This window comes from Fusarium solani (assembly GCF_023522795.1).
Source record: "Fusarium solani strain SB1 chromosome Unknown bctg00000000, whole genome shotgun sequence".
NCBI lineage: Eukaryota > Fungi > Ascomycota > Sordariomycetes > Hypocreales > Nectriaceae > Fusarium > Fusarium solani.
This window is the reverse complement of record NW_027072157.1, coordinates 513,425-531,374: the sequence shown is the minus strand read 5'-3', so window position 1 is coordinate 531,374 and position 17,950 is coordinate 513,425. Positions and strand designations below refer to the sequence as shown.

Here is a 17,950-nt window from a genome sequence, read left to right as displayed (position 1 = left end):
TATCTGTCTCAGAGGAAAGTCTAATCAAGACAAGTCGAAACTCGTAGATTCATCACTGTCTGCTTCTTCAAAATGGCTCCTTCAGCAACTACAGCCACGGCCAGCTTGGTCACCGACGCCTCCAAGCTCAAGCTGTACCCCGGCCACGTCGAGGGTGTCTACAAGGAGCTGTCTCCTGTCGTGTACAAGAAGGAGGATGAGCTCAAGGGAACTGACGAGTATGCTGCGGCTAAGGTTAGCCCTCATCACCTCATGTAGACCACACACAAACAAGACTAACACGACTCAAGTATCCCAACTACCTCCCCACCTGGAACAAGGACCAGGTCTATCCTCCCCTCGAGCCCTTTGAGCACTACGACCACGGCCGCGACGCAGACCCTACTTTCCCCAACCTTATCACAAAGGACACTAAAGTCTCGCACCTTACTCCGACCATCGGCACAGAGGTCGAGGGCGTCCAACTAAGCAAGCTCTCCAAAGCCGGCAAGGACGAGCTCGCCCGGTACGTCGCCGAGCGTAAGGTCGTAGCCTTCCGAAACCAGGACTTCGCCGACCTTCCTATCTCCGAGGCTCTCGAGTTTGGAGGCTACTTTGGTCGTCACCATATTCATCCCACCTCTGGTTCTCCGGAGGGGCATCCCGAGATTCACCTCGTGCACCGCGGTGCGGGAGACAAGTCCCACGAGACCTTCTTCAAGACTCGCGTGAGCTCCGTGGCGTGGCACTCGGATATTACCTACGAGCAGCAGCCCCCAGGAACGACCTTCCTGTACATCCTCGACACCCCCGATACCGGCGGTGATACTCTCTTTGCCAACACCGTCGAGGCCTACGAGCGTCTGTCCCCTGCCTTCCAGAAGCTGCTGCACGGCCTCAAGGCTACGCACTCTGGTATTGAGCAGGTCAACGCCAGCGTCAAGAAGGGCAGCATCAAGCGTCGTGAGCCCGTCGTTAACGAGCACCCCATTGTGCGAACACACCCCGTCACTGGCGAGAAGTCGCTGTTTGTCAACCCCCAGTGTAAGTCAAAATCCTCTCCCCTAAGATAAACCCATACTTACATCCACAGTCACCCGTGACATTGTCGGCCTCAAGAAGGAAGAGTCCGACGCCATCCTCAACTTCCTATACGAGCACATCGCCTGGGGCGCCGACTTCCACGCCCGCGTCAAGTGGCAGGAGAAGACCGTCGTCGTCTGGGACAACCGATCTGTTCAGCACACTGCCCTCGTCGACTGGAAGTCTGGCCAGCGAAGGCATCTTGCCCGTATCACACCCCAGGCTGAGCGGCCCTATGAGACCCCTTTTGAGGGTTAAGGTATAATGATAGCGTCTTGGTTAAATGTCCCGCGGGCAAAGATCCCAGCAGAGGACCGAAATAAACAAATTGATATACAAGAATCGTCTGTTGGTGAATGTTGAGCAACGATGTGACTGAAACTTGAGTGAATAGGGGCCCAACGGACTGGAACACAAAAATCCTCTGTATGATGCTGACACTACCAAGATACAGGACCCATGTATGCCTCTATATGTACTCTCACAAACCAACTCTTGTGTATGCATTCCCCTTTCCTCCCAACGCCGATGCTCATGTATCCTGCCAAAGCAACCCTCTATGCACAAAACATCAAACCACGCTACTCCAAACCTGATGTCCTAGCATGACTGTTAAGACACCGATGCCATACTTGCCGGCACCTGCAGTTCCCTGCCACACCTCCCACCCAAGCCAGCACACAGCTGCCAGCTCCATGACGCTCAACACAGAGCCCACATACGTCGCTGTGCTTGGGCCTTTCTCTTCCTTTGTTTCCTTACTAGCTTCGCCTGTCACCCGTAGTGCGATTGTCCCAGCAGCAGAAAGCAATGCCAGTTGCACCTCTCGACGGAAAGGGGTATTGATAGCTAATGTGAGTCCCCACACGACAAGGAGCGCGGCGAGAGCCATAAACTCGACGCCCAACTTGTCCATTTTGGGCTCTATAGCTATAGCTGGCCTCTCTGAAGTCCACCCAGATGGTCGTCGTGCCGAGGCATCGCTCGGCCGGCTCTCCTGGCTCAAGCTGAAGCTCTGACTCAACATGTCAGCCAAGCTATTGGCCTCATCGTTGCTTTTCTGAGGCGCAAAGAAACTCGGCGGCTTGAAAGACACTTCCTCCTCCTCCTGCTGCCTCTGCGCTTGGGCCTTGGCGGCTCCCCGGAAAAAGATACTCTCTTGCTCGACGGGCTTACCCCTCAAAACAGGCGCATTGGGCGGGTTCCGCAGTCGTTGGGATGGAGTCGTCGGTGCTGCGGGAACCTTGTACCAAAAAGGGCTCTGCTCGTTGCCGACGGGCGACTCTCCAAAAGCTGGTCTCGGGCCATTGGAGAGAGACGCCTCGCGAAAGGCTCGGTGCTGTGATGGAACTGGAGACTCGGTAGGAGTCCAATCCATCTCATCCGAGTATTGAACCTCCTGAGTCCTCTGCGGAGTGAGATTGAGGTTATTGAATTGAGTATGAGGGCTCTCCGGGATCCTCACGGGGTTGCTGGGAGGGTATGGGCGTGGTAGTGGATTAACAAGTGGTTGACTGAATAGATCTCGCTGCTGAGGCGCAGGGGTCGGTGAGTCGAGGGCCTCATTCAACAGCTCAGAAAATGTTTTTGGTTCCTCCTTTTTCCTTCTCGTGATCTTGGGTTTCGGTGAAATGGTGGCACTGGAGTTACCAAAAAGGGGCGTGGTATCAACTCTGATGGACCTCCTTGCAAAAGAGTAGATCTAATCAAGTCAGTATGCGTTCACTTTCTCACACAGGCAAACGTACCATAATCATGACAACCGCCATGACCAGATGAGCGCTCAGCTGAGCACTTCTCGATTGCCCCCTCCCTCCATTCATTTCGAGCACCCGGCGGAAAAGGATGCGGAAGAAGATGATCAACCCCTGGAAGGAATACCACTGCGTGAATCCCAGGAGATGCCTCGTGAAGCCACGGCTGACCTGCACAAACTGGGGATTCCACCACGCAGATAGTATGCTCGCCGTAACCGCCCCGCTCATCAGAGTGTCGGCTGGTGGGAGAAATGCGACGGCCCATGATAGAGCAGCCACTGCCATGGTCGGCCAGCTCCTGTCATCTGGGTCATACATCCCCTCATCTGGATGCTCCAGCACATATGACAGCGTCTTGATGTGCCAGAGCATCTGCATCGCCAGCCCTCCCCACCACAATCCCCTCCCCAAGCTGTTGGCCCAGTCCAACGCAGTATTCCTTCCCGGATCAGACCTTCTCCCTCGACTCTTCTCCATCATCCGCCGTAGATGATCCGTCTTGGCCGTGTACCCCGCCCGACGAATCTGACCCTCCACCCGCTCGGCGCATTCATCACAGACCTGAGGGTATCGCTCTTCCAACCCCTTTCGGTATCGGTAATAGTTCCGCTCGAGTTCAGGGTAATCGGGGTGGTTCGGATCGTCGGGGAGATATTGAGCGAGTGAGGACGTAAATAGACGCTGATTCTTCAGGCATGTCGAGCAAAAGATACTATCCCTCGGCGACGAGGGAGGCGACTGTCGTGGTACTGCGTATTGCGTTGCGGGAGCTTCGCGCTCGGTGGCTATCTGGAGGATCCGTAATCTCTCCATTCTAAAACTCGTCAGCTCGAGGCTCAAAACGTGGGTTCTGCGCTCGTACTTCGTCGAGGTAGTTGGTCGCATCGCAGAATAGGCATAGAAACTGGCTCGTGACGCCATCATATTTGGTGTTGGACCTCTTGCCGCAGTAGAAGCAACTCAGGTATCTCGTCCCTCGCAGGCGCGGCATGATTCCATGACCATTAAACCAGATCCTGCAAGAAAAATAATGAGTGAGATGTGTTGAAGGTAAGAAAAAAACAACGGGATGGAATTTTTGATGTTTATTCCAGGTTGACATGGAAGCCCACTCTCTGGGGTTTCTGCCGGGCGGTCGACAGATTTTAGAGGCTCTCAAGCCCCTGCTGCGGGGCGTGCAGCACTGTGACCCCTGCAATGCCCCTGTAGATTTACGGGAGGTCACGTCACACCAAATGGAGATCAGGACGACCTCAGCCTTCAACATCCATTGAATCAAGCCATCTTTGACATTCCGTCGCTACAACAAAAGGCATTCACGTCGCCGACCAACAGAAAGATTCTTTCTTCCTTGCATGCGCCATAGATAAAAGAACAATGCCACCATCATGACCGCTCCACCCTCATCTTCAAGACCTCCTCTCCCTCCACCCCTCCACCTAACCATCCGCTTCTCAACCTCCCAGCCAGACCTCGAGCTCGACATCCCCTCGCCGAACGCAACAACCATCCTCGCCCTCAAGCACCTCCTCCGAACCCGTCTCTCCTCCCGCAGCCGACTGCGCCTCATCCACCAGGGACGTCTACTCCCCGACTCGTCAGCCCTCAGCTCCGTCCTCAAGGCGCCGCCTCCGCCGCCGAGGGAGGATGATCCCAAGGGAAAGGGGAAGGCAGTTGAGGGCGTGTCGCGCGTCTATGTTAACTGCTCCATTGGTGATGAGTTGACGAGTGAAGAACTCAAGCAAGAGGAGGAGGAGGCTGCCAAGCCACCCAAGGATGCGACGCCTGAAGGATCCAAGCCTACAGCGTCGACGAGGCCAAGGCCAAGGGGATTTGACCGACTGCTTCAGTCCGGGTTCACACAGTCCGAGATATCGACGTTAAGAACCCAGTTCACGTCGATACACACTTCGCGCTTCACACCAGACGCCATGCCATCGCCCGACACCTTGCGCAACATGGAGGACGCGTGGATCGACAATAACGCTGGCGGGATCCCGTCCGAGTCCAACCCGCTCGAGGATGAGTACACAGGCATGGCTTCAGTACTAGAAATACTATTCCGAGCCATGATGGTCGGCTTCTTCTTCCCTTTAGGAAGCCTGACATGGTTGATGCGCGAAGAAGGGATCTGGAGTAAGAGATGGCAGATCTTTGTTGGCTTCGGCGTCGTGTTTAGTCTCTGCATTGGATTCATCATGGGGATATCAGGGGACCGGCCTTAGTAGAGCTTTCCCTTGATGATCAAGGACAGCAGCATTCTTTCTGGCGTCGGGCGTTTTTTTACATGGAGCGTACTACATACAATAGTCTACTACAACTACAGATGGCGAACAAGACGGGCTAGTATAGATTCCATTCCCAACATTCGGTCGGGACAACTCGAACCGCCCCGATAACCGACAAGACAACAACTATCTTTTTTACCGACGCGCCCAAACTCCCCCAATCCCCGCGATGGTATAGTAAAATTATGGCCCAGCACATGCCAGCAACCCCCTTTTGAACTGCTCGTGAAACAGAAACAACTAAAGGCCTTACAGATACAGACTCTGGGCGGCCACAATGTCTCTGCGGATCTTTGCCAGACTCTCTTCAAACTTCTTGGTCAGGTCCTCATTGCCCATAACCTTGGCGGCCTGGGCCATCTGTCGAAGGAGCTCTTCCAGACGGCGGAAGAGGCGAATGAGTGAGCCTTCGTATACGTTTGTCATTTTGCTACAAATTGTCAGTGATATTCTCTTCCAGTGTGGCATCACACTTACCAAATCTCAACAAACGGACGTCCTTGGGCCCACGTGTAGACCGTCTCCATCAGCTGCCACTTGAGCTTCTGCACATATTCCTCCTCGTTGACGTCGAGCTTGCACTCCTGGCTGACCTTGGCAATGATTCTCGCCTTGGCCTGGACCTCGCGGAAGGGCTTCTGCAGCTCCTCCTTAAGAGCAGGAGCCTCCACCTTTTCGTCAAAGATGAAGATGCTCATGACGGCGGCACACATCTCGGGCGTCTGCTCGTTGAAGAATCTGTCGAAAAGCAGTTCCGAGAGGAGCAGCTCGTGGCCTTCAGTGGATGAGATCTCACACGCGACACGGGCCTTGAGCTGGACAACCTCGGCGTCGTTGATGAAACCGAGGCGTCGAAGGACACGCTTGCGCGACTTGAGCTCATCCATCTGAGCGATGCTGTAAGCCTTGGCGATAGCCTTCTTGGTCTCCTTGACCTTATCGGTCAGCTTGACCTTAGTGTGGTATTGTTCCCAGAGTGAGGGCAGAAGAGGAGAGAGGTGCAGAGGGTTGGCGAGAAGCCTCGACTCCAGAACCTCAATCTTTCTCAGCAGCTTCTTGAACGACTCATCGGTGATCTCCATGTTCTCAATAGGATCCAAAATAGGCAGACCATCAGGGAATCGGCGCTTGACCTCCATCAGAGACTTGGTGAGCGTCTCCCTGTCGCCATCCGTCTTCAACCCATCCTTAGGGAGGAAAAGTCGGATCTGGCTGATGGCCTTGATGCAGGTGAGCAGGCATGGCACAATGGCAAACTTGATGTCGTCGTCGTCAGAGAACGGCTTCAAGCCAGGGGGCATCTCTCCAGCGGGCTGCCCGGGGGCAATTTCGGCGCTCTTCCTGGAGATTGGCAGGAGAACATCAATGACGTAGGACTCCTGGGGGATGTGTTCAGGCTCGCCAAGCTTGGGCGCTCGGCGGGGAGTCTGGTTGACAATGACTCCCCATCCAAAGTCGGTGCCGTTTCCAGCGACAGTCTCCCGGTCGTCCTTGGGGTTGTAAATCTGCACCAGACGGCCGGGCTGGAGATAGGAGATGCTGTAGTTGGGGTGCTGAATGACTGTCCGCATGTCCTTGGTGTAGGTGCTCAGTTGTTGACGGATCTGGTAGTAGTCCTTGACTGTTGCCTCATCAGGGATGCTCATTGTATCGCGCTCCTGCTGTAGCGACATCAAGTCCTTCTCCAGAGACGGGACGCTAGCCGCGTTTTGGAACTGGTGGAAACATCGCTCTAGCATAAACTCTGGTGAGATGGCCTCAATTCGAAGCAAGTTCAGAATCATGTTGTAGCCGAGGTAGAACGCCGAGTTGAGGCGATCCTGGTGGCCAGTAACGATCTCCTTGGCTGTGTCGGGCTCAAGCTTATCGTCGATCATCATGATGACGATACCTCGGGCATCGAGACCACGACGACCAGCACGACCAGCCATCTGAATGTACTCGGAAGAAGTGAGAGGACGTCTCTTGACACCATCCCACTTGGTTACCTGGGTGAAGACGACAGTCTTGGCAGGCATGTTCAAGCCGATAGAGAAGGTCTCAGTCGCGAAAAGAACCTTGATCAGAGACTCCTGAAACAGAATCTCAATAGTCTCCTTCAGAATGGGCAGCAGACCTGAATGATGCACACCGATCCCTCGCTCCAACAGGGGCAGAAGGTTCACAATCTGAGGCAACTCCCTATCCTGCTCTGACAAGCTCTCAATGGCGCTGTGAAAGACCTTTTTAACCATAGCTTTTTCGGAATCGTCGTTGAAGCTGAGGGATGAAATGTTCATGGCCATATTCTCGCACTCCCGCTTGCTAAAGTTGAAGACGATGACGGGGTTGAACTTCTTCTTGATAGTCATCCGGATGATCTTGGCGATGTCTGAGCCGTTATCCGCACCACCCTTGTTGGTCTTCTTGTTCTTGCCCTTTCCTTTTTGTCGTGCCGTAGGATCGTTGGGGTCAGCTCCCTTCTTCTCCTCCACCTCTTGCATAACCAGGTTGAAATTTTGCTCGTTGAAGTTGCTCTTCTCATCAACGATGAGTCTAGCACCACTACCACCAGCGGGGAAGAAGTAGTTCTGAAGAGGAGTCGGTCGGAAATCAGTGTAAACAACGTGGCAGGCCTGGTGATGGATCTTGGCGATCCACTCGGCGAACTGGAAAGCGTTGGGGATAGTGGCCGAGAGGAACACGTATCGGACCTTGTCGGGAAGCATAATGATGGTCTCTTCCCAAACGACACCTCTCGTCTTGTCGCGCATGTAATGAATCTCATCAAAGACAACCCACGCAACTTCTCGCATAATCTCTGAACCTCGATACAACATGGATCGCAAAATCTCTGTCGTCATGACCAGACAACTGGCCGTGGGGTTGATGGTCACGTCACCAGTCATCAAGCCCACATCTCCAAAGATGGCTTCGAAATCTCGATATTTCTGGTTGCTCAGGGCCTTGATGGGACTCGTGTAGATGACTCTCTGGTTGCGCTTCAGACACTGCGCGACGGCGTACTCTGCGACGACCGTCTTTCCGGCAGAGGTGTGCGCAGACACGAGTACACTCTCCTCCCGCTCAATCGAAGCCACGGAAAGACTCTGGAAAGGATCGAGCTTGAAGTTCCACGTTCGTGCCGGCTCGTCGGGCGCCTTGTGCTCGGACAAGGGAACATACTCGTAATCCAGGTCCGGGGGTAGCGCAACTTGATGCTGAATGTTATGCGACAGGACCAGCGACGAATCTTGAGGCACAAAGGTAGATGCGCCAGCAACCTCTCTCGACTCTGCCGTCTGGAAAGTATCCGTCATGACGGGACCCGCGCCATCCTCCTTCTTCCTCCTCTTCTTATCCTGCTGGCTGGGGGTGTCCGAAGTGTCGTCGTCGTCGGAATCCTCATCCTTGGAGGTCTCGGTCTTGTCGTCCATGTCGACATCCTCGGCCGCCTTGGCCGCGTTGCCGTTCATGGCTTCATCGGCCTTTCTCTTCTTGGTCTTGTCGCGCTTGCGGGGGACGCTCTCGTCTTCGCTCGCACTCGGGGCCTCCACCTTGCCCTCGAAAACATCAAACATGTCATCCATGTTTGGCGATGGTGTGTACCCGCGATCGGGGGCGATCGCTAGCTTTTTGGAGAAAGGGATCGAGATCGGAGTAGCTAGCAGCAGAGTCGCAATTCCCAGCGCGCTGAAGAAGGGCGAGGTTCGAGAACAAAGAAACGGGGTCTCAAACAAGACCAAAAATAGTCACCTTGAAGGAAAAAAAGAGCGTGACCTTGTCGTCCCGTACAACAACACAAAGGAATCGATCGGAGGTTCCCAATTCGTGGGACCTGGGCCATGCGATTAGAAAAAGTTGGTTGACCAGGAAGTGGGCTTGGCGGCAGAAAAAAGCGCCCCTGGCGAAACAAGCTGCGGGCGGTGAGCTATCGAGATCCACCGGTTGCTGCCGACGTCACGTACGACTCGGGATGTCAGCATTACCATTTGTATGTGTCATGTGACTTTTCAGGTGACCGTGCTAAGCGTTTTCCCTTCAACCTCAGACCACCATCTTGACCTCGGCGCTACCCATCACGACGTTTGACACATACCCAAGCTCCCATCCCCAATCGCCACTCCACAACGTCAAGGTGCGTTCCCGTCTACGATTCCGAAGCCATTGAGCCGCTCGACTCTTGTCTCCCGCCGCGCACGAACCGAATTGACCTCGCGCAGATGCTCTCCCGCGCCGCCGTTCGTACCACGACCTCTCTGGTCACCAAGCGAGGCTTCCAGACCACCCGCGCCCGCCTCTCCTCGCCCTACCACTACCCCGAGGGCGCCTACAGCAACATCCCCTTCAACCCCCGCAGCAAGTGGTTCGGCGTTGGCTTCTGGGGCTTCATGGCCACCGGCTTCTTCGCTCCCTTCGGCATTTCCGGTGCGTGGTTTCTCTCCCGTGCTCTCCCGGACGGAGGCATCGATGCTAACTCGTCGTGCAGTCTGGCAGACCTACAAGCCTACCTAAGTCCGTGGTTAGCGGATTGGGTATGCTGCTCGTCCATCGACAGATCAGGGAGCCTGTGGATGGATCGTTGTGTACATAACCGAAATAGACAACAGTCACTCTCGATCTTTGTACTCGAAATATTTCATTTGTCCGAGCAACAGTTTTGTCTCTGTGTGATTTGCAATGTGATTTATGCTCATGATCAGCTCAATTCGTGCTCATATCTCATACGAGAATCATCTAAGTACACAGAGCTATCCTGCTCTGGGGTATGCTCTAATATGGCGTAATATACAAATTGGTACAGAATATACTGTTACATCATAACCGCGTTCCATCTTTTTTATATCTCCGGTACGACGGGCCATCCCATTGACCCGTCGGCGACTTCATATCGCTGCCATTGAGAACGTTGTCGAACAGGGACTGGATGAAGGGGATCCGGTCTGGTGCAATGTCCCAGCGCTTGGCCAGTTCATCGTAGACCCGGACGACGGCTTCGTTGGAGGAGCACTTCTTGACTGCTCGCAGAGCCCAGATGACCAGCCACCGGTCAATGCGGAAACCTCGTACTCCCTCATCCTTGGCCTGGTACATGGCCTTCAAGACTCCCTCGAGGCGCTGCTCGCTCCACTCTGAGCTTGAATACCCTCCGTGAGAGTAGAAGCCTTTGAGCAGAGCTAGGAAGATGGTCGGGTGGATCGTGATCCGAAGAAACTTCATCTCATCCAGGTACTGAGCAACCTTTGCCAGGTCCCCAATCCGGGTGGAGTAGTGTTCCACAAAGAGCTTGTAGGTGTGAAGGTTCGGACTAAGCTCGATCTGCTTCTGCAAAGACTTGCCAAGCTCAGGGTGCTTCCGTCCAACTCTGCTGAACATCATCAACACCTTGGTTATGACCCGAGGCATCCCGTAGTTCCTATCAGGGAGATCCGGCGCCATGGAATGGACATCCCTCATCTTCTGATACGTCTCTTCAGCCGCCACCTCCTCGCCGCACCTGAGAAGTCCCGATATGACACAGTTGAGCACAACAGTGTCAATCATCTCACCCGCCTCGACCATGTCCCTGTAGGCAGCCCGGATCCCTGCCGAGTCCATCTGCAGGCCAAAGTAGTGTATCACACTGACATGGTGATACCGGTTGTACGGAATCTCCCGGTTTTCCATCTCCCTGTAAATCATCTCGGCCAGGGTATAATTGCCAACCTTGGAAGCGACGTCAAACAGAATGTTGAACGTCACTTCGTTCCCCTTGATACCGGCACCGCGCTCCATTTCCCTCCATATCCGCAGTGCAGTCTCCAACTCGGTGGACGTTGCGCGGCCCGCATACTTGGTAGCAAACGCCATAGCGAGGTTCCAATGAGTCCGGCGCAGCGTCAAGCCAACGTTTCTCACATCGCCAAGCAGGGCAAAGTACCGCAGCATCGACTCGGAATCGCGCTTCGGCGGCCTCCCCATGACCCTAAGAAACTTGTCTCGCCACTGCCATGTGAGGTGAAGCATTCGAGGTTCGGGGAGTTGGAGATAGATGTCGTATATCGGCTCAAGAGAGGTGTAGTAGGGGCGACGAAGTTTTTGCGAGATGGCAGAACAAAGTTTGGCAACTATTCGTTTCGTCTCGTCATTGCCTTTGCAGGTCTCTTCCTTGGTCGGATGCTCAAAGTCCCGCCGGTTGTCCGATACCTCCAGCTTTTGCCCGTCGGGTTGGGCATACCGTCGACGGTATGGGTCTTGATAGAATTGAAGGTGCTCCTCGACCGTGCTCGAGTCTTCTTGTCGGACGAAGGACATGAGGTGCTCTGGATCTTGTCTATGCGTCGAATTGGCGCTGTGGCCCGAATGTCGCGCAGCCTCGGCGGCGGTTCCGTAGTTCTTTGCCGCATGTCGGGGTCGGTGGATTGGGAGGGTCCGTCGAAGCTCGGTCGCTGGTGTAAAAGTCTTGAGCAGCCATAGTGAGCTCCTCGCGCAGAAGAAATCGGCTGCGAGCCTCTTCCTGTGCGTTCCCCCGCCGCCATCTCTCACGGCACAGAAGCTCCTCCTCACGGTCGGGGCGGCAAGCCTGGCCGACGGTCGGTTCGAGAGCACCGCACAGACGGAGCCGTCTACTCGACTGGAGATTTTCATGAGCTCCTCCTCATGATGGTGCGACCTCGGTGTGTAGCCGCGGCACTCGAGGCAGAGGAAGCCAGAAGGAAGGGAATTGGAAGCAGAGAAGGGGTGAGAGAAGGGACGTCGGCAATCCAATCTCTCTCGTGGTGGGATGAGAGGCTTGTTTCTTAGCGGGACCTTTTTCCGGGATGATTTTTTGCTAACAGATCGGGGGCGGATTCGCGCCAAGCTTGCCGGCATCCCGCATTATCGGCGTTAAGATTGGCCGATCTCCAAAATTTCCACCACCACACCACCACGCTGAGCATAGAGCCGCGACATCGCAACCCACTCCCGTTGTAGAGCGCCAATTGACCCTGTAAGTTGAAGATGATGCATTTAATGACCTTGCATTTCACCTACTAACCCATATCCCAGAAATTGGCCATGGGAGGCAGACAGATCCGCCCCGCGAGGGTCTTCCAGACCGTCACCGAGGAACTCAACCACAGCCTCCTCGGCCAAAAGTCCGTCGCTACGCCGCCATGGTATAACATCATGCAGACGGTCCCTCCCTCAGAGACCCTCGTCCGAACCATCCCTCCCCGACACCGAGCACCAAACCCCAGAGCCACCAAGCCCAAGAACATCTTCCGCCCACAGCGGATAAGGTACCTCGAGGATACGCTACGAACCACCTTCTACAAAGACCACCCCTGGGAGCTCGCAAGGCCTCGTATCATCATGGAGTTAGATGGAAAGGACTATCAGCGTTGCGATTGGAGCAAGGGATTGAAGCAGCCCGGCATCCCCTTGACAGGAGAGTGGTAAGTCGATGGACTATATACAACTCACGTTGGACAAACTAACCCCGCCATAGCGTCGTTCAACGCCAGATGTGGCTCATGGAGAACGAAAACGTCAGCGAGCGCAAGGCCTACGATGTCACCCGCCGCGAGTTCTACCGTCTCCGCCAGGAGGAGGAGATCGAGAAGCGCGTGGCCGTCGAGGAGGCCCGGCACGTGGGAGCCTACTTTGGCAAAACCCGCATCGATGTCTCGCACGGCCTCGAGGACCGCGAGTTTGAGAACTGGAAGCTCTGGGCCGGCAAGGAGACGGAGCGCACCGAGGCCCGCCGCAACTCGGAGATTGAGAGTTTCGGCCTCGAGGAGGAGGGCGCCGGCGGGGATGACATTGCTGCTGAGGCAGATGCCACCACCGAGACGGACAAGGTGGCGATTTAAGGTCGCTGATGCAGAGAGGGCGGATGATACCCGTCATGTACACAAACCATGTAAAAATTACTGTCTATGTACGAGAATCAAGATTCACGCATGTTCCAAGAACCCCTAGGTGCGAACCCTTCCCATTTTAGACCTCTCCATCTCAGACCTTCCCATCGCGAAATCCCCTTGGGTGCAATTCAGAATCCCCCTGAATACAATCCTATTTCATCTCAGATATCAGGGCGCCTGGCGTTAAACACCATCTCCCCAGCATTCTCAATCCCGTACTTGGCAGCAACCTCGGCGTGCTGCACAACCAGGACATCAGCGATGCCGGTGTAGTAGAAGAGCTTCCCAGTGAGGCTCAGGGTCGAGATGCGGGCCCACGACTCGATGTAGACAAACTTCATCGAGTCCTCGGGCACGACGTAAAACATCTTCAGGAGATTAACAACCAGTCCGACAAAGAAGCCGGTGGCGGGGCCGTTGGAGAAGATGCAGGTAGGGTATCGCAGCTTGGCGCCGACGTCGTTCTTGGGAGGTGTGAGAAGGGCGGGGATGATTTCCAGCATGCTGCGCAGGGCGGAGAAGGGAGTCGACCAAAGAGACTGATGAACGCGACGAGCGCGAGCGACGAACCGGCTGTCGGAGGTTCCAGCATCCTTGCCCTCCCGGATGCACAAGAGTTCGAGGTCAGTTTCGTACTCGGCGACTTGGTAGATGGAGTTGAGATCCCCAGCGGTAATCAGGTAGCGGCGGTGAAAGTTGGCAAAGTTGCAGAATCCGTCATCCATCATCATGAGCATCTCCTTGGTGTGTCCACCAGAGCCGAGAACAAAGAGGTGATAGTCGACATCACGACGACGAAGAACACCGCGTCCAACCTGCTTGCCAGCAGCAGCGGCACGGCGACGGAGGGTGAGCTGAACGCTGCGAGCCTTGAATTCACTTGAGTCAGGGAACGCTCCGTGGTTCAGAAAAAGGTCAAGGAGAGGCTCACCGTGAGGAAGACGATGAGCCCAACAAAAAAGAGCAGATGAAGCAGGAACAGGACATTCTCGGCCGGGAAGCAGATCAAGAGGCCGATGCTGACGCCGAGGAGGGCGGCGACGATGGAGGCCAGGAGCTTCAGGGACTCGGTGGACATCATCTTGGCGAGATGCTGCTGTCGTTGGCTGGTGGTGAGGTTATACCGGTTTGACTTATATGCGACTGTTGTTGGAGGACAAGTGGTCAGTACAAGGATCAAGGTTGAAGAAGAAAAGAACAAGTCAACAAGTCTCAAGAAGGGGAAGAAAATATATACCTCATGGATTTCTCTGCATGAATATCCTCAAAAGGGGGATCAAGAATAGGTTTCCATTGTTCCAAGAAAGCAATGACACGATGTCTCCCGACTCGGCAAAAAGCATGTGCTCTGAGGAACAAAGTGAGGTTGAAAGTGGATTCATGTGGCTCAAGCACGGGCCAAAATGGGAAATGTAAGCCAAGTTCAGGGCTATTTGACTGGCTGAATGAGCTTACCCTGAATTATTCAATTAAAGAGACCTTGAAGAGCAAGAATTGATTCTCAATCAGGTATTCAGACTATTTACTGTACATGGAAAACTCCCAAAAGGAAAATACTAGTGCATGAATCCCTAAGCATTCTTCCTTGCTGATGGATGTGATGCCTCCAACAATGCCAAGCTCCAGTCATCAATGAAATACCATCGTCAGAGCTAAGTCTCTCATGATCGAGCACGCTTGGCCAACACCCGCCTCAAAAGAATCGTCGTCTCTTCTTGGGCACAACACTCTCTTCTTCCTGACTCTGCTCCCCAAGAGCTCGTCTTGCCGCCTCTCTGGTCGAATCTTCAAAGACCTCCCTCATGCCTTGACCAGTGGCAGCCGAGCACTCGAGATATCGGTGCGCACCAATGCGCTTCGCTTGCCAGTTTGCCTATTTCAAGTTAACCATTTCAACCCAACATATAATTCAAGATAAAAAAATGACTAACCTCAGAGGAACAGACACAGCATGTCGGATAAGCCATCAGCCCTGAAGGCGAAAGCGCAGAACCGGTCCGGTGATCCTCAAGGAAGCACTGATCACGCAGATCCTTCTTCAAACCAACAAGATACAGCAACGGCTGAAACGTCTCGGTCTTTGCAAATGCATCATGAGATGCGTGATACCACTGCATTCATCAGCCTCATGCAACCCAACAACCGGTGGGCACTCACCCATTGCATGATGGTGTACATGGACACCTTGTCTGAGATGTTGAAACAGAGAAACACAGCGTCCCAAGAAATGTACGTCAACCTCTCGACCGTGTTGAGGTCTGGTACGCCCGAGGTATCCTACAGCTCAATGCGTACAGGTTGGTCGTTGTAGGTGCGCTCATTGACATAGGTTTCATACAAAGGCCGAGAAAAGGCGTCAGACTGTGGCATGTTAGCTCAAGATCAATGTCGAGTTCCTTATAACTTGCGTCAGGAAAATAGCCATATCGAGCACGGCTACAAAATGTCAGCGAAGCAACACATAAATAACGAAGCTCCTCACAATAGCAAAGATGTCTGTCCTGCAGACTTGCTGCCCACGAACAGAAAGTTCAGGTGGATAGGTTGCCGCGGGATACTCTCCACCTCCGAGTCCCTACGCTTGCGCTTGCCGTTGAAAATCCCCAAAAGTCTCTTGCGCTTAGTCTCTACAGGGCGGTTCAGAAGACCCGAGGATGGGCGGCTAGACTCTGAGGTTGAAGGGCGTCCAAAGAGAGGTGTGGCGGCGCGGAAGAAGCTGAGTCGGGTTGATGGACGGCGCGCAGGGGGGATGCCTCACGGAAGGTCTAACGGATATTCGTGAGCGAGAAGGGAATACAGATCGATGAGAAAGACTCACAAGACGGGTTGAAGGACGCTCCTCAAAGCCATCACCCTCAAACGGATCTCGTCGTTCCAGACGACTGGGCACACGCTGTCGCCACGAGTCGATGCGCTCACTAGGCTTTATCGGGGTCAAAGGCATTTTGTGGTAAGAGACAAAGATGCTGACATGAGACGATACAAGTCCGAAGTGAGATGATGAGGGTGAATTAGGATGCGGCGAAGTGAAGGATGATGGGTGTTGTTGTGAAGAAAAGAGCAGGCAGTGGTGGTGTATGCCAGGTAATTATGGGTTGGCAGTTGACGGCCGTCAACAGCTGGCAACCTGTGCCCACCACCTCTCACCATGTCCAACCAATAAAAATAACACCATAATTTAGGTATCATATAAATTTTCTAGGCTGCTCATTTCGCAACCTATATATATCCAATAGCTTCAACTGACAAAGTCGGCCAGGTTCGCGACATCCGCCCTCCTCAACCTCCCTCCATCAACACCCAAAATCTCCCTCGGAAACCACTCATCCAACTTCCCCCCAGGTCTTCCAACACCTCCCTCTAGATTCTCCTCCTCCATGCCAAGAACCATGATCGCCAGAGCTGTTCCGCTAAGCCAAGCCCAAACCATGCCCTCGCCATTGAACCCAGCTGCAACCCATTCTCCCGAGTTCTTGTCCTTGGAAGGACGAACTCGGCCGACTAGGGGCATCAAGTCTCCAGTAAAGCCCAGGATACCTGTCCAAGCTTTGACAAGTTCGCTTCCTCCACCCCATTGAGGCTCAAATATGGCTGGCATAACACCCCGGATGTGCGTCAGTGGAAGGGCATGCACCTGGCTATCATCCCAAACTCCAACTTGATCCAGTCCCTGCTGACGACTCCTAAAGAACCCCCCTCCAATCATCAAATCCCCCGGCGTGCCATCTTGATTATCCGGTCTCTGCGTCACATAATCAAAACCCGGGTTGTAGACAATAGACCACGACCGTCCTCCGTGTGACGACGGGAATGACGCTCCTGGGCGCTGAGCGGACATATGTGCTAAGGCACCGGTGAGACACCCGCGGAGCGATTGAACGAGATGAGGAGCGTATGCATTGGTTGCATGTATCACATGTCGTGTCTTGAGTGTTCCGCGAGTTGTCTTGACCGTGTAAGCGTACGGCGACGATCCTAATTCGTGCGAGACACTCTCGACGGGTGTGTTGGTGTGGATGCTCAAGGTGGAAAATCGATCAAGGAGATCATTCCACACACCCGTAACAAGACGGTAGGGCCAGAGAGCGCCAGCTGAGTAGGATATTCCACCTACGATGAGATCGTTGACGCCAAACTGTACTGATCAGCAACTTGTCTCAAGACAATGAATCAGCCCAGCTCACCTCTTTTCTAGCCTCATCCGCCTCCAAGACAATGGCCTTTTCCTCCGGCATCCACACCTTCATCTCCTCAACCTCTCGTTGAGCCTTTTCGAAATCATCCTTCTCAGTAAACAGATCCACCGTTTGTACCTCTCTGACCTCACCCTGGGGCACCTTCTCTCCAACCTGTTTCAATATCTCCAGGTGGCTCCTTTGAAATCTCGCCAGCTTGGCCGCCTTCTCCGGTCCCATCTTTGCGCGGAACATTGCAAGAACCTCGTACGGCGTGGACTTGATGTGTCCGCCATTCCTACCCGTAGCACCACTACACAGCTCTCTAGCCTCGCATACAACAACCCCCAGCTCCCCTGATAGCTCCAGAAGTGACTTGGCCACCGCTGCACCCGTGATACCGCTCCCAATAATGACGACGTCTGCTTCCGCAGGCAACTCACTTTGAATGCTGCATAGCTGAGGAAAAGGCGGGTCGTCAAGCCAGTATGAACGGGTTGGTGCGGGGACGGGCAGGCTAGGTGGGGATGAGGCCCGAACGAGGAGGGATGAGAATTGAGTATGCAGAGCTGAGAAGGTTTTCAGGACCGATGATACGGTTGAGACAGTTGACTGGATCGTGGATATGATGGCGCCCATGGCTGAAGAGAGTGCGGTTAAGGTTAAGATATGGTTAGACAAGACAGTTGAGCGAGATGTTGAGGGTGAGACACTGAGACACTATCTCGATCGGCAAGCATGGGCTCAGTAACCGAGTGGTTTACATTCCTCTTATCAAGATAATGCATGTACTACATCGAGCA

General features: G+C 54.0%; 10 protein-coding genes across 10 annotated transcripts; 4 read left to right on the top strand and 6 right to left on the bottom strand.

Moving 5' to 3' along the window:
- Positions 1–72: 72 nt before the first annotated feature.
- On the top strand, positions 73–1,320 carry MRS44_000174 (uncharacterized protein; the record flags this gene model as incomplete). Its single annotated transcript, XM_046272901.2, has 3 exons — positions 73–234; positions 291–1,023; positions 1,073–1,320. The coding sequence occupies 3 exons, from the start codon at positions 73–75 to the stop codon at positions 1,318–1,320; spliced, it is 1,143 nt and encodes a 380-aa protein (XP_046129705.1).
- Positions 1,321–1,633: 313 nt separating this feature from the next.
- MRS44_000173 (uncharacterized protein) lies at positions 1,634–3,743 on the bottom strand (the record flags this gene model as incomplete). The annotated part of the gene is made up of 2 exons (XM_065623803.1): positions 1,634–2,764; positions 2,811–3,743. The coding sequence occupies 2 exons, from the start codon at positions 3,741–3,743 to the stop codon at positions 1,634–1,636; spliced, it is 2,064 nt and encodes a 687-aa protein (XP_065479670.1).
- Positions 3,744–4,207: 464 nt separating this feature from the next.
- Positions 4,208–5,044, top strand: MRS44_000172 (uncharacterized protein; the record flags this gene model as incomplete). Its single annotated transcript, XM_046274611.2, has 1 exon — positions 4,208–5,044. The coding sequence occupies one exon, from the start codon at positions 4,208–4,210 to the stop codon at positions 5,042–5,044; it is 837 nt and encodes a 278-aa protein (XP_046129707.1).
- Positions 5,045–5,356: 312 nt separating this feature from the next.
- On the bottom strand, positions 5,357–8,676 carry MRS44_000171 (uncharacterized protein; the record flags this gene model as incomplete). The annotated part of the gene is made up of 2 exons (XM_046274604.2): positions 5,357–5,537; positions 5,585–8,676. 2 exons carry the CDS (start codon positions 8,674–8,676, stop codon positions 5,357–5,359), a joined length of 3,273 nt encoding a protein of 1,090 aa, XP_046129708.2.
- Positions 8,677–9,309: 633 nt separating this feature from the next.
- On the top strand, positions 9,310–9,601 carry MRS44_000170 (uncharacterized protein; the record flags this gene model as incomplete). Its single annotated transcript, XM_046281428.1, has 2 exons — positions 9,310–9,514; positions 9,576–9,601. The coding sequence occupies 2 exons, from the start codon at positions 9,310–9,312 to the stop codon at positions 9,599–9,601; spliced, it is 231 nt and encodes a 76-aa protein (XP_046129709.1).
- A 303-nt stretch (positions 9,602–9,904) lies between these two features.
- MRS44_000169 (uncharacterized protein) lies at positions 9,905–11,713 on the bottom strand (the record flags this gene model as incomplete). Its single annotated transcript, XM_046274620.2, has 1 exon — positions 9,905–11,713. The coding sequence occupies one exon, from the start codon at positions 11,711–11,713 to the stop codon at positions 9,905–9,907; it is 1,809 nt and encodes a 602-aa protein (XP_046129710.2).
- Positions 11,714–12,124: 411 nt separating this feature from the next.
- MRS44_000168 (mitochondrial 37S ribosomal protein mS23) lies at positions 12,125–12,921 on the top strand (the record flags this gene model as incomplete). The annotated part of the gene is made up of 2 exons (XM_046276916.2): positions 12,125–12,504; positions 12,558–12,921. The coding sequence occupies 2 exons, from the start codon at positions 12,125–12,127 to the stop codon at positions 12,919–12,921; spliced, it is 744 nt and encodes a 247-aa protein (XP_046129711.2).
- A 212-nt stretch (positions 12,922–13,133) lies between these two features.
- On the bottom strand, positions 13,134–14,053 carry MRS44_000167 (uncharacterized protein; the record flags this gene model as incomplete). The annotated part of the gene is made up of 2 exons (XM_046276917.2): positions 13,134–13,841; positions 13,904–14,053. The coding sequence occupies 2 exons, from the start codon at positions 14,051–14,053 to the stop codon at positions 13,134–13,136; spliced, it is 858 nt and encodes a 285-aa protein (XP_046129712.2).
- Positions 14,054–14,665: 612 nt separating this feature from the next.
- On the bottom strand, positions 14,666–15,916 carry MRS44_000166 (uncharacterized protein; the record flags this gene model as incomplete). The annotated part of the gene is made up of 5 exons (XM_065623781.1): positions 14,666–14,845; positions 14,904–15,083; positions 15,130–15,249; positions 15,621–15,737; positions 15,791–15,916. The coding sequence occupies 5 exons, from the start codon at positions 15,914–15,916 to the stop codon at positions 14,666–14,668; spliced, it is 723 nt and encodes a 240-aa protein (XP_065479669.1).
- A 294-nt stretch (positions 15,917–16,210) lies between these two features.
- Positions 16,211–17,786, bottom strand: MRS44_000165 (uncharacterized protein; the record flags this gene model as incomplete). Its single annotated transcript, XM_046272220.2, has 2 exons — positions 16,211–17,107; positions 17,157–17,786. The coding sequence occupies 2 exons, from the start codon at positions 17,784–17,786 to the stop codon at positions 16,211–16,213; spliced, it is 1,527 nt and encodes a 508-aa protein (XP_046129714.2).
- Between the last annotated feature and the right edge of the window lie 164 nt (positions 17,787–17,950).